Raw genomic sequence first — 14,269 nt, forward strand, 5'->3', positions numbered from 1 at the left:
CTTCAGTGGTACTTAACATATCAGGGCCCATTCAAGTCAGAAGGGGAGATTTATCAAGACCATTGCAAGGAAATTTGAAGCAAGGGTGGAGCTATCGCATAATCTTAGTTCTGGGCATATGCTCTACATCAGCTGAATAAAGTTAGATGCTTTATTTCAGTAGTGGTAAGCTTCAGGATAGTCCAAAGGCTTGCTTGGTCCTGCTACAGCCCAGCACTGGGTCCCTGTAAAGCTATTCTATAAAAGCTTGTTGAACAGGTTTCTTCTGGTTTCCTGGCCATGAACGGGTGCATCCGGACTGAGTATGCGTAAGTAAGGTTCACAGATGTGAAGTAGAATAAAGCATTTACACACAGAGGAATAAAGCTGTGCAAAGGTGACTTTACTCCATTGAGCATGTGCAGACCTTACTCCTGCGGATGCAATTGTTCATGGTTGGGAGTGCAGTCAGGGTGTGAAGAGGGACCCTGCTCTGGAATGGTGGCCTCTACAAAGATTCGGGAAGCCTCTGGACCATCCACAGGCTTCCAAATATAAAGATCAGTATATAACCCCGACTACCAATACAAGTGTACTTTAATCTGCTGCATTCGGAACCACTTTTAAATGTAAGTTCCCAAACACTTTTAATTCATATAAGAATAGTTTCTTACCTAATATACGAATCTGCATGATGGCTCCATGAAGACCAAAGAACATCCACAATGGCTGTGAACAGTCCACGCAGACTTGCATTCCAGTGCTACTTCCGTTATGACTTAAGTGCAGTTCACCTTCTGTGTTTATAACAAATCCCAAGATGTCCCCACTCTGAAGAGGAACCGGAACCCTACATACAGCCCAGAACTCCTTTCGGTCAACAAGGGACTCTGGGTTATAAGGAAGGTCACTAGGTCTCAGTGTGCTGGGATCACAAGATGTCACTCCATAAGACAATGTCCCAGATCGTGATGCATTGGATTTGTTTATCTTGATGAATATGGTTTCATTAATTCGGAGTGGTCTACTGGTGAACACTAAAGTCCGCTCTTCTCGGGCATGCTCCAGCCTGGCCACAGTTTGATCATCTAAAGTTTTGATGTGGGCCCCTCGAAGTGGATGGAAGCGGAGGTCACTCTCTAGGTGTGACGGGAGCAGGTGGGAATGCTGAGAGTTTAGAGAGTTCTGTGGGATGGGACACATGATGGACATGGACTGGAAGTTTTCTTCCTGCAAGTTCAGATCACACAAGCTAACAGATAATCGTGTGTCTTCCGTTTCTCTTCGGAGAGATGGTCGAGGGATAGCGGTAAATGATCTTGGCCGTGCACAGTCTGGAGGAATAATCTCACTATCTGCAATGAAAACATCGGTAATTATTAGATTACAACGTACAATCAACATCATTTGACAAGTCTATTTAAGTCTAACCAAATAACGGTAACACATATGAAGTAACACAGCCCAGACCTTGCTCTGTTGCCACAATTCTGAGCAGATATAGAGGTGATCATTACCTGCATAGCAGCACTGAGGAGCTAATACAGTGGTTGAAGGCCTAATGTGGTCACAACTTCTGCATTGCTACGCCACTGGCAGCTTGTAATGAAGAGCACCGTGCTCTATAAGGGGTGTGAGCACAACATGGTTCGTTACTAGCAAGGAATACTTAATAACCAAAGCCCTGTTCAGCTGCATTCTAGGTCACCGCTGTTGTGCACTAACATTGCTTCGTTGTCGGTGGTTTGCTGGCAGTGGACCAACAAGCTACTTCAGTGCTAGAACTAACATATAATGCAAATGAAGAGGGCTGTAGACATCCTATCTTTTGTGTCAAGTTAATAGCAACAACTTGTCATGCGGCATGACCTTTAGTTGTGAAGGGCTTCTTCCGTATTCACAAGCAGCCAATGACTCTGATTTAGGGGGTGTTGCACATTGAAAGGTTTAGGTGGTAACATCATAAAACTGCTATTGTTGCCACCATTGGCATTACAAAATAATTAGCTACAGGAGGAGGGGCTGGGCGTCAGACCACAAAACCAAATCTGATTAAATGAGAATATTGGTTAGTTCTAGGATATAAGAATAGCTTAAACAGAACCTTAACAGACACATTAAAAAGCTAAGTCTCATTTTCGGTGACTGTCCAGAAAATCTTGTACTGCGTTTGCACAGGACGGCGTCGTGAGCGCTAGTGAGGATGCATGCGGACAGGGCCGCACAAGCTTATTGGACCGGCGACTGGCGATTTGCCGAAAACAAAACTTAGCCGTGGCGGGGGGACCAAAGCATTGTTCCAGGGCGGTGAGGGCACAGGGTGGCTGCAGGGGGCTGGTAGAAGCCAAAGGTAAGTGAAACGCTTCTTTTATGTGCCAGTTAACCTCCCTGGCGTTCAATTTCCCCAGGATTTCAGTGCAAAAAGTGATCAAATTAATTTTCCTTGCCTTTTTTTCCTGTAACTTGCCAAAATGTGTCAAGCAAGGGTCTAGTATACAGTGCAGGAGAGTATTGACGTGTATGCACGTCAGTACTGTTCACAGACAAGAGTAATTTTTACCGGTCAGTGCTCCTCCCTTTTATTCGACAACAACTTTATTACTACCTATTGCAATAAAATGATCTATACCTTGTTTTTTTGCCACCAATTAGGCTTTCTGTTGGTAGTACATTTTGCTAAGAATTTTTTTGTATTCTAAATGCATTTTAACTGGAAAAATAAGATTCCGGTCCATAATTACAAGCCCCTATGTAGTAAAGTAATAGTAGTATACCCTCATAAAATATAGATTCAAAAAGCTAAGTCCCTAAGGCAAGTATTTATGTATTTTTTTTAGAAATTTCTTTTTTTAACTTTATTAACCACCCTGGCGTTCTATTAAGATCGCCAGGGTGGCTGCGGGAGGGTTTTTTTTAAATAAAGAAAAAACTATTTCATGCAGCCAACTGAAAGTTGGCTGCATGAAAGCCCACTAGAGGGCGCTCCAGAGGCGTTCTTCTGATCGCCTCCGGCGGCCAGAAGTAACACGGAAGGCCGCAATGAGCGGCCTTCCGTGTTTTGCTTACTTCGTCGCCATGGCGACAAGCGGAGTGACGTCATGGACGTCAGCTGCCTCCGATCCAGCCCTTAGCGCTGGCCGGAACTATTTGTTCCGGCTGCGCAGGGCTCAGGCGGCTGGGGGGACCCTCTTTCGCCGCTGCTTGCGGCGGATCGCCGCAGAGCGGCGGCGATCAGGCAGCACACGCGGCTGGCAAAGTGCCGGCTGCGTGTGCTGCTTTTTATTTCATGCAAATCGGCCCAGCAGGGCCTGAGCGGCACCATCTGGCGGTAATGGACGAGCTGAGCTCGTCCATACCGCTAAGGTGGTTAATATTTAATTATAAGTGTATGTGTAATTTTACTTTTTGGCCACTGGCGCTGCGAACATTCCTGTTTTACAGGAAGTGTTAACTTTTTTTTATATATATTTTCCTAGCCTCTGATGGCTTCCTGTTTTATGAATGGACATGGCCCCTGATCAGGGTCATGTCCATTCATTCCAGGCATTACGATTGGGTAGAAGATCGCTCGCTCCTCTTCCCCAATCATGGATCGCGGTGTCCTGATGGTTAATGGCGGCGTGGGAGGTGCGCACACGTGCACAGCGGTGGCGGGAGCGAGCAACGCATTAGAACGTCCTGGAGCCGTTAACAGGTTCCAAAAAGGACATTTAAATGCGTCTACCTGTCTGGAAGTGGTTAAGGGGTGAGGTTACAGTAAGGCACTGGATAGAACAGTAAATTATTGTTAAAGTGGCCATACAATGGTTGATTTTTCTCATCAATATCCAGCCTACTCCATCAATCAAGTCTGCTAGAAATCAATGCCGCAAACAAGTCCCGATTAATCAATTAGCTAGACGCAGGTTAAACATTGAATCTCAAGTAACCAGAAAGCACACTTATCCGGCATCAGCCGATCCCTGACAGTGCCGGATAACGGACTGTAATCATGTTTTGAAAATGTTGCAGAAAGCTTGCAGTGTTTTGCTTCAGTTTCTTAATAAATAGGGCAATCTGTCAATGGAAATCTTAGGCTGCAAGCTGGCCTCTGGAAGCAGATGTGGAGATGTGAGGATTAGCAGAAGTGACGATGTGAAGCAGATAAGAGGCAGGCAGGTTACATGGCCAATTACATATTATGTCAAGAAAAACAAAAGTTTGCTTTCCTAAAACAGAAAGAATTTGCGATAATTCGGGTTGAAGTGAGCTCGAGATGTCTCCCAGGCACCACTGCTGAATATATGCAAATTAACCATTGTACCCTTAGAAGCTAAACACACCTCCAGAACCGCTGGAATGCAATGATGTGTCAGCTTGTTAATATGTACAGAGCCATAATAATCCAACATGCATACAGACTGTTTCGGATTGTTTGATCCTCATCAGTGCATGGCATGGATTAATTTGGCTCTATGGAGTAGGGCTTGTAAATCCGAGAGGCACAGACTAACCAGCAAGCTCATGGTGACCCAGAACTCATTGGGGTGTGTAAGGGACTACAATGGTCCTAAAAGCCCCCTTGTCAGTGATGGCTAACCTTGGCACTCCAGCTGTGGTGGAACTAGAAGTCCAATGAGGCATTGCAATACTCTGACAGCTCTAAGCATAACTTGAGGAGACAGAGGCATGATGGGATTTGTAGTTTTGTCACAGCTGAAGTGCCAAGGTTAGCCATCACTGTATTATGTGGTTAACGTGGACCTGAACACGACCCCTGCAGCTGGGAGAGCAGAACATTTCTACAGAGATATCTTACATCTTAGAATGTTCCCTTTTATAACAGCCTGGCAGGATTCTTGTTCTGATTCTGGGATCTCCACCGTGCAAACTATCCAAACTATCTAAAAACTTAAACTTTTAATGATGAAGAGGAAGAAAAGTGAGAACAGGGATAACATAGCCAGAGATGGAGAATACACAGATGCTGAGCTACAGCTACAAGTCACAGCATCTAAAACACAATACTGCAGCTTCAGTGAATAACAACACGTTCATTTTTTTAAGCAAATATATATATAAAAAAATAATATTTAAAGAAAAAATTATTTCAGCTGCATACATTTTTGTTTTTTGTAAGACATTTTGTATTATTAGACATATTGTAACAGACAGGGATCACTTAAAGTAAACCTTCAAAAGAGAACATACTTACCTTGGTAGAGAGAAGTCTACCAGTACAGATTTTTAAAGAAAATCTGTAACATAAAAAAAACCCCTCTGGGGTATACTTACCTCGAGAGGGGGAAGCCTCCGGATCCTAATGAGGCTTCCCCTGTCCTCCACTGTCCCAGCAATCCAGTGCTGCGACCCCCGATACAGCGGTAAGGTAAATATTTACCTACCACAGGAACGGATCTAGACCAAGTTGCGCCTGGGGCAAGGTCAGGTTTTGGCGCCTAAACTGCCATTCCCCATCCAAATTTTGACGCCTTTTTAAGAATTCAACAAACTGCGCCTGGGGCAAGATACACGCTTGCCCCCCCCTAGATCCGTCCCTGCACGATCCAGTAGCGGCTCTTCATTTGGGCTAAGGCAGAAATAGCCGAGCCTGATCGTATCCGCTCTACTGTGCAGACGAGAGTCCTTTGTGCATGCACAGTAGAACGGATTAATCAGGCTCGGCTATTTCCGCCTTAGCCCAAATGAAGAGCCGCTACTGTGTCTGTGCAGGATCGCGCAGGTGCACAACTTGTCAGGATTTGTCGACGGACTTTCCGGAGAGCCAGCATTGGATTCCCCCAGGCTACAGAGGATGGGGAAGCTATATTGGGACCCTGACACTTCCCCCTCCCGAGGTAAGTATGCCCCAGAGGTTTTTCTCTGTTGCATTGTCTCTTTAAATCATTTTTTCCTTCGATCAGGAACACATACCACAAACAAAAAATATATAAGTTTGGAGTTCACCGGCTTGTTTACCTGACCTGAGAGAGTTACTGCACACTAGAAACAATAAGATGGCTCCACAGAGAACAGTAAAACATAACCAATAGTCAGGGCCGGGCCGAGGCATAGGCTGGAGAGGCTCCAGCCTCAGGGCGCAGTGTAGGAGGGGGCGCACAATTCATTCAGCTGTCATTCCTAATAGTGTATGAAGCAGAAATAGATAAGAAGAGGGGATACATGGCAGTGACTGCAAGCCAGATAACTAGATATTAAGGTGTTGGAGAGGTTGTGGGCCCTGTGGCACCTCTTAGTCTAATAGCAATCAGTGAGTGACAGCTGGGGTGGTAGGGATGGAGGGGCGCACTTTGGTGTCTCAGCCTTGGGTGCTGGAGGACCTTGTCCCGCCTCTGCCAATAGTCATCAAGTCTGGGGACTTTGGTTTTGTAATGTTACTGTTGACTTTACACTTCCCTCAAAAGCTTAAAGGGGCACTATGGCGAAAAATTGTAAAATTTAAAATACGTGCAAACATAGACTAAGGAGAAGAACTTTTTTTACAGAGTAAAATGAGCCATAAATTACTTTTCTCCTATGTTGCATACAGTAGGTAGTAGAAATCTGACAGAAGCGACAGGTTTTGGACTAGTCCATCTCTTCATAGGGGATTCTCAGCAAGGCTTTTATTCTTTATAAAGATATTACCTAAAATGGATTTAAACAATGATGCTGGCCAGCTTCCCTGCTAGCTACGCAGTTTTTTGGCAGTTGGACAGAGCAACTGCCATTCACTAAGTGCTTTTGAAAATAAATAATCCGTGAGAATCTTCCTTGAAGAGATGGACTAGTCCAAAGCCTGTCACGTCCGTCAGATTTCTACTACCTACTGTAAGTGACAGCAACATAGGAAAAAAGTAATTTATGGCTCATTTTACTCTGGAAAAAAATGTACTTCTTATTTGTCTATGTTTGCACATATTTAAAATTTTAAATTTTTTTGCCATAGTGCCCCTTTAACAAGTAAAAAACTAGCAGGCGAAAATATATATTTTTTTGTAATGCTCCAAAGATTCCTAATAGACAGGGGCGCAACTATAGGGGTGCTGCGATCGAAGGGGCCATTTTGGGACCCCAACTACTAAACTTCCCTTTCTCCGATACAGGGGTATATACTTAACCACTTCACCACCATGCGTGCGTATATCTACGCTCCTTTTTACACCCTTTGCCCACCAGGAGCGTAGATATACGCACCTCCTGCCGCTGTCCGCGCTCCCACTCGTTCATGCGAACGCTCCCGCACTCCTGCACGCCGCCGGCCGCTCGCCCGGAGATCAATGAACGGGAAAAACCGTTCCCGTTCGTTGATCTCAGCCCCCCAGCAATGATCGGCTGCTTCTATGAGAAGCAGCACGATCATTGTGAAAAAACAAAAAGTTTCCCAGCCTCATTGTGCTTCCTGTAAGCTTACTCCCGACGCTTACAGGTCGCATGAACAAAAAATTACTGTGGCCATCTTGTGGCCAAATAGTAAAACTACATCCAAAACATTTTTCATATACAAATACATACTTTTTTACACTATAAATTAACTCATTACCTCCCACACTCCCACACTCCCCAATTTATTTATTTATTTATTTTTTGTAATTAAAAAAAAAAAAAATTACAATAAAAAACACACACCAATAGTTACCTTAGGGACTGAACTTTTTAAATATTTATGTCAAGAGGGTACAACACTGTTACTTTATAAACTATGGGCTTGTAATTAGGGAAGAACGCAAAACCGAAAAAAATGCACCTTTATTTCCAAATAAAATATTGGCGCCAAACATTGTGATAGGGACATAATTTAACCACTTCAGCCTACATGGTTGAGATTTTTTTTTACATCTGAGCAACTTTCACCTCCCATTCATTTGCCAATAACTTTAGCACTACTCATCACAATGAATTGATCTATAGCTTTTTTTAAATTAGGCTTTCTGTGGGTGATACATTTTGCTGAGAATTAATTTATTCTAAATCCATTCTAACAGGAATATTAAGAAAGAAATGGAAAAAAATCATTATTGCTCAGCTTTTGGCCATTATAGTTTGAAATTAATACATGCTACCATAATTAGAACCTATGTACTTTATTTACCAATTTGTCCTGCTTATTACACCTTTTAAATTATGTCCCTATCACAATGTATGGCGCCGATATTTAATTTGGAAATAAAGGTAAATTTTTTCAATTTGCGTCCATCACTATTTAGAAGCCCATAATTTAATAAATCATATTGATATACTCCTTTGACATGAATATTTAAAAAGTTCAGACCCTTAGGTAACTATTTATGTTTTTTTTTTTTTATTATTGTAATTTTTTATTTTATTTTTTATTAAAACTTGTATGTGGGTATTTTTTGGTGTGGGAGGTAAACAGGGGATTTTAAATGTTTAAAAATGTATTTATTGTATACAAAGTGTTTTTTGGTGTAGTTTGCTATTTGGCCACAAGATGGCCACAGTCAAAAAGTCCTGGGAGCGATCGATCTCGCTCCCAGGAAGAAGTATGAAGACGGGGAACTTTTTGATCTCAGAAAAGCCACAGCGTCTGAAGAGACGCTGTCGGCTTTTCTCCGGGGGGGGGGGGGGGGGGGGTGGTCCGATCAGTAAAAGGGATTTATAATCCCTTTAATTGATCGCTGGGCGCGCAGCCTAACTGGACGAAAATTTTCGTCCAGTTAGGGTGAAGTGGTTAAACAGTGTAATAACCGGGACAAATGGGCAATTAAAATGGATTTTAATTACAGTAGCATGCATTATTTAAAAACCATAATGGCCGAAAACTGAAAAATAATGATTTTTTTCCCCACATTTTTTCCTATTTTCCCATTAAAACACATTTAGAATAAAATAATTCTTGGCATAATGTCCCACCTAAAGAAAGCCTAATTGGTGGCAAAAAAAAAAAACATAGTTCATTTCATTGCGATAAGTAATAATAAAGTTATAGACGAATGAATGGAAGGAGCGCTGAAAGGTGAAAATTGCTCTGGTGCTCAAGGGGTAAAACCCCTCAGTGGTGAAGTCGTTAAGATCAGGTGTTTTTGTGGCTACACTTATTATGGGTGTGAAGATCATGTTTTATGTGAGATGGGCCCCAAGACCGTGAAGGGCACCAACGGGAGGCAAGGGAAGGGGTTTAAACATTTTGGGGGCCCATCAAAGTTTCGCTGGGGGGGGGGGGGGCAGAATTGTAGTTACGCCACTGCTAATAGAGAACTAAAACAGTTTTAAAAAATTGTCCTAAACACAAAATAAACTGATACAAATATGCTGAAAAACATGATATGCTTAATGTAAAATCTATTGTAAAAGCAGTATGAACACGACAAGAAAGCAGCCCAGCGTATAGCAAGGTCGTATAGCAAAGCCTAGCATTTTCCATTACAAGGAGGACTCCGGTACAATCCTGCAGTCTTCCCTAACAGAGGACTTGGCAGTCTGATACTATCTTCATCTTATACCATGCTGCAAAAAGTTTGAATACTGCAAAATTATATGTACAATTTAGTCACCATTGCCAGTGGGATGCTCCACTCAAATGTATTAAGATAAAATGGGGCCCTAGGCAAAGTAGAAGCTTTGGGACCCCCCTATGGCCCCTTTCGCAAGCTAAAATAAAGAGGAGCCAGACAAAAAGGCCAGGTGGGCCCTTGATGCCCATTAGGCATTAGGCAATTGCCTAGATTGCCTTGTGGATGATCCTGGTCTGGCTGCACTCACCATTTATTCAGTGTCCCAATCAGCTGACAGTTGTTTTGGGTACATTATGGCCCTGATGCACAGAAAACTTTTCTTAGGTCTTATCTCACCTGTTTTTTTAACTTCATCTATAAATAACTCTTCATTATAAAATTTTCACAACATTTACATTTTCACTGACCCGGGAAGTAAAGTAAACAATCTTATTAAAGTTAGCAGGTGAGATTGGCTACTTTTAATATGGTCAAGATTTGCACGTGAAGAAAATTTCGTGCGGCACCCTGCAGTATTGGCTCATACACACAGGACAAGTGCGGCACCCTGCAGTATTGGCTCATACACACAGGACAAGTGTGGCACCCTGCAGTATAGCCTTGTATGCACAGGACAAGTTCTGCACCCTGCAGTATTGCCTCGTACACACAGGACAAGTGCGGCACCCTGCAGTATTGGCTCATACACACAGGACAAGTCCGGCATTCTGCAGTATAGTCTGGTACACACAGGACAAGTGTGGCACCCTGCAGTATAGCCTTGTACGTGCAGGACAAGTTCTGCACCCTGCAGTATTGGCTCGTACACACAGGACAAGTGTGGCACCCTGCAGTATTGGCTCATACACACAGGACAAGTGCAGCACCCTGCAGTATGGCCTCGTACACACAGGAAAAGTGCGACACCCTGCAGTATTGGCTTGTACGTGCAGGACAAGTGCGGCACCCTACAGTATTGGCTTGTACACACAGGACAAGTGCGGCACCCTGCAGTATAGCCTCGTACACGCAGGACAAGTGCAGCACCCTGCAGTATTGCCTCGTACATGCAGGACAAGTGCGGCACTCTGCAGTATAGCCTCGTACACGCAGGACAAGTGCAGCACCCTGCAGTATTGCCTCGTACACATAGTACAAGTGCGGCACCCTGCAGTATAGCCTCGTACACGCAGGACAAGTGCAGCACCCTGCAGTATTGCCTCGTACACACAGTACAAGTGCGGCACTCTGCAGTATAGCCTCGTACACGCAGGACAAGTGCAGCACCCTGCAGTATTGCCTCGTACACACAGGACAAGTGCGGCACCCTGCAGTATAGTCTCGTACATGCAGAACAAGTGCGGCACCCTGCAGTATAGTCTCGTACACGCAGGACAAATGCGGCACCCTGCAGTATTGGCTCATACACACAGGACAAGTGCGGCACCCTGTACACGCAGGACAAGTGCGGCACCCTGCAGTATTGCCTCGTACACGCAGGACAAACGCGGCACCCTGCAGTATAGTCTCGTACACGCTTGACAAGTGCAGCACCCTGCAATATTGCCTCGTAGACACAGGACAAGTGCGGCACCCTGCAGTATTGCCTCGTACACGCAGGACAAACGCGGCACCCTGCAGTATTGGCTCGTACACGCAGGACAAATGCGGCACCCTGCAGTATTGCCTCGTACACACAGGACAAGTGCGGCACCCTGCAGTATAGTCTGGTACACGCAGGACAAGCACAGCCCCCTACAGTATTGCCTCGTACACACAGGACAAGTGCGGCAACCTGCAGTATTGCCTCGTACATGCTGGCTGGTGAGGTAGCAGTAGCTGCCATCTATGCATGCATGTCTGAGCAGGTGGCAGCCACCCACTATGTGATGTGCTGCGTGTTTGTTTTTACTGGGCAGTAACTGCACCACATGTTAACCACTGACACGTGTGGTTACAAACGCTCCTATTCAGTTGCATTATAAAGCAACCAGAAGGTGCATACTCTCAGCAATTCAACGGCTGAGCAGCACTTTGTTGTCCCCATGAAAGAGAACTCATGTAAAGAGAACTGCCCAATGTGAGATAAATCCTGAAAAAAGTTTTGTGCATTTTGACCCATGGCTTTTATCAAACCCCAGCCATAGGATCCATACTGGCAAAACTTATTATAAAGATTGTTGATACTTGTAATATATCTCAAGATATTCCATGCATCTGTCCTACTATTTGATTACTTATTTTTCATTGTTCTGTTTAACAAAAGATACTGACTCCCAGCTGTAAACTATGTTGTTTACATGTGTACAAGTAAAATTAATGTTAATAGCAGCCACAAGGACTATAAATAGACTTCCACCAGGGAATGGTTACCGTAATCCTATTTATTCCTGCGTTTCCTCAGAAGCTTAATAAAGTCTCTACTCCCACAGGCAGAGGTGCTGTGAGTTGTACACATTAGATACAGATTTTACCTATGAAATGCACAGCAGTGATTGCCACAGCACTTTTGCTACAAGGTTCATTGAATAAGGTTCAACCAAACGCCAGTATATTTCACCGCAGCACATTTTTAGGAAAGTATGAAACCTGAAAGGTGTCACTGAAATTATTCTGTAAGTAGGAGAGTAAGGAAAGGATCTCACTTTCTCTTCTCCTCTCATAGCCCTGGCAAATGACACCAAACCAATTTCAAGCACCAAATACATTATAAGCTGCTATTCAAGCATGTTTCTTGTCTTTGTTATTGGACATTAGCCACTTCATACTTAGAGATAGTTTTCACCTCATAGACTGGTGCTTTTTGTCATTCTAGCGATGTCCTTGTTGATTTAGAATTATCTTCATTTTTACTTATGGCACCTAAGTGAAATTTATCGTTACACAGTTATTATTGTATTGTCTCTGTTTTTTTAAGATTTTTTTCAAACATGATCACTCTGTTTTCCCTTATTTTAGATTTAAAACATAAAGTGCTACCGTAGATAAAAGCCACAGATTTTGTTTGGCTATTTATCCTAGCACTTACATTTTGTTGCTGGTACTATGTATGATATATTTGATTTTAAATAAAGCTGTATTTAAAAGTATATACACTATAATGGCTCCCTTGTTTAATTTCCATTGAACCTCCTCTTACATGTACCCAATTTCATATCTCTCCTGTTAAGTGCCCCCAGTTATAGTGTCAATTTATAGTGCCTGCTATATGATGCCCCCAGCACTTCCTGCACAGTGCACCATGATCTCTCTGGTGGTCTAGTGGGCAGCCTCCCTTTATGCAGAGAAATGGTAAATCGTATCTTCCCTCTCCCCATGCCAATGACTATCCCCGTGCTCCTGTGCCTTAACTCTAACCTAATCCTCAGGATGAGGTCATCAGGGTGGCACGTGGTGCACCCAGCTTGTGGAGGCCTCCTACAGTACAGGACACAAGGCAGCCACAATTGATGCTGAAACGGGGCAGATGTGAGGTACTACTAACCCCAGCATGGCTTTCATATGCTGATCTCTGCAGCAGTGGCAAGACTACAGCAACTGACATTAATCTATAAAACATTTTTACCAGAACAAGAAAACCTGAAGCACGTGCTAGTGAATATAAACCGCAAAATGTATTTGGTAAAAGAAGAAGCAGTACACATTTATTTTAAGATCACTTGGGAATTTATCCAAAAGGAAAGGCATTGAAATGATTATTAGAGAAGGTAAATCAGTGAAACAGAAATGACAGGCTGCCATCTGCTCCGCTCGCACATAATCTCTGCAGACAAAGGCACCCAGGCTGCTGACCGTGAAGATAAACATGCACCTTTTGTTGGTATTCGAGTGGTTTCTAAGAGACAGGTTCTCACCACCTTTGTCACTATGAGACACGCACTCAGACAGTGGTTACCATGGCTATCCACATACATCATCTGCTCCTTCCATCCACCTCTCTATTTTCTCCTGCCATTTAGCTGAGCTGACTTGTGTACAGCCTGCATAAAACAGAGACTTACAGGCGTTCAGCTTCTGCTGCTCTGGGCGACCCCACATGCAGGTGTAAACCTAATTTTGCAGAGGAGACGCTAGCTTAGATCTGCCCGACAGTGAAGGTCTACTTCAATAAGCACAACCTCCTCACTGATCAACTCAACTACCCCCTGTAACAGAAGCTCTACTCATTGGCATCCACAGGAATTTACATTTCACAAGGTTTAGTCAAAAAATGTTTTTTTTTTTTTATTGGGATCCATAAAATGAACAGACATTGGTCCTGCTGAATGACACCTATGATACCCTTTCCTGCCTAACCAGCTAAAAAAAAAAAACACGCAATGAGTTGTTTTTTGCTTGCTACAGGCTGAAAATGTATTACTGTATATAGATGAGAAGAGGGAAAGGAGGAAGCCTCCTCCAAAAGCCCTGATGCAATGAAGAGAGATATTTCCACTTGGTCTGCTTCAACTTCAAACAATTGATCTATTTCTAGTCAATTTTATAGTGAAAAGGTGAACATTTCTCTCTGTCTACCAAGGAAGGTTAATGGTGAGAAAAGATTTAGGTATTAAGCCATTTATTGATCCCCAGCCACAATTCTACAACTTAAAAGATATTGGAAACCACAAATAGGTGTACATTTAAAAGCCTGCTATTAGTAGCTGCGAACTGCATAACAGGCAGCCAAATTTGTCGCACTCCTTTTAGCTGTTCTCAAAAATAGATCTTTGCACTTTTGCAATGGAGGGTTGATTACTAGTTGTGCTAGTTTGTTGAGAAACCAAAGTGTCTTTCTGCACTGATGGTCCCCATTGTTTAGCTGGGGGGTGGGCAGTTCTGCACTCTGACAACCCCATTGCTTACTAGGTGGCACT

The 14,269-nt window shown here is 43.4% G+C and overlaps 1 protein-coding gene and 1 long non-coding RNA gene across 4 annotated transcripts in view; one reads left to right on the forward strand and one right to left on the reverse strand.

Moving 5' to 3' along the window:
• Positions 1-14,269, forward strand: part of LOC137535508 (uncharacterized) — an 89,834-nt gene that overhangs the window by 24,292 nt on the left and 51,273 nt on the right. The gene's annotated exons all lie outside the window — the stretch shown is intronic.
• Positions 1-14,269, reverse strand: part of NEURL1 (neuralized E3 ubiquitin protein ligase 1) — a 372,529-nt gene that overhangs the window by 11,536 nt on the left and 346,724 nt on the right. For all 3 annotated transcript variants that reach the window (XM_068257347.1, XM_068257348.1, XM_068257349.1), the window contains exon 4: positions 654-1,334. In XM_068257347.1, coding sequence (XP_068113448.1) covers positions 654-1,334 — 681 coding nt within the window. The remainder of the gene's footprint in view (positions 1-653; positions 1,335-14,269) is intronic.

The sequence above is a fragment of the Hyperolius riggenbachi genome, chromosome 10 (assembly GCF_040937935.1).
Source record: "Hyperolius riggenbachi isolate aHypRig1 chromosome 10, aHypRig1.pri, whole genome shotgun sequence".
NCBI classification, from domain to species: Eukaryota; Metazoa; Chordata; class Amphibia; order Anura; family Hyperoliidae; genus Hyperolius; species Hyperolius riggenbachi.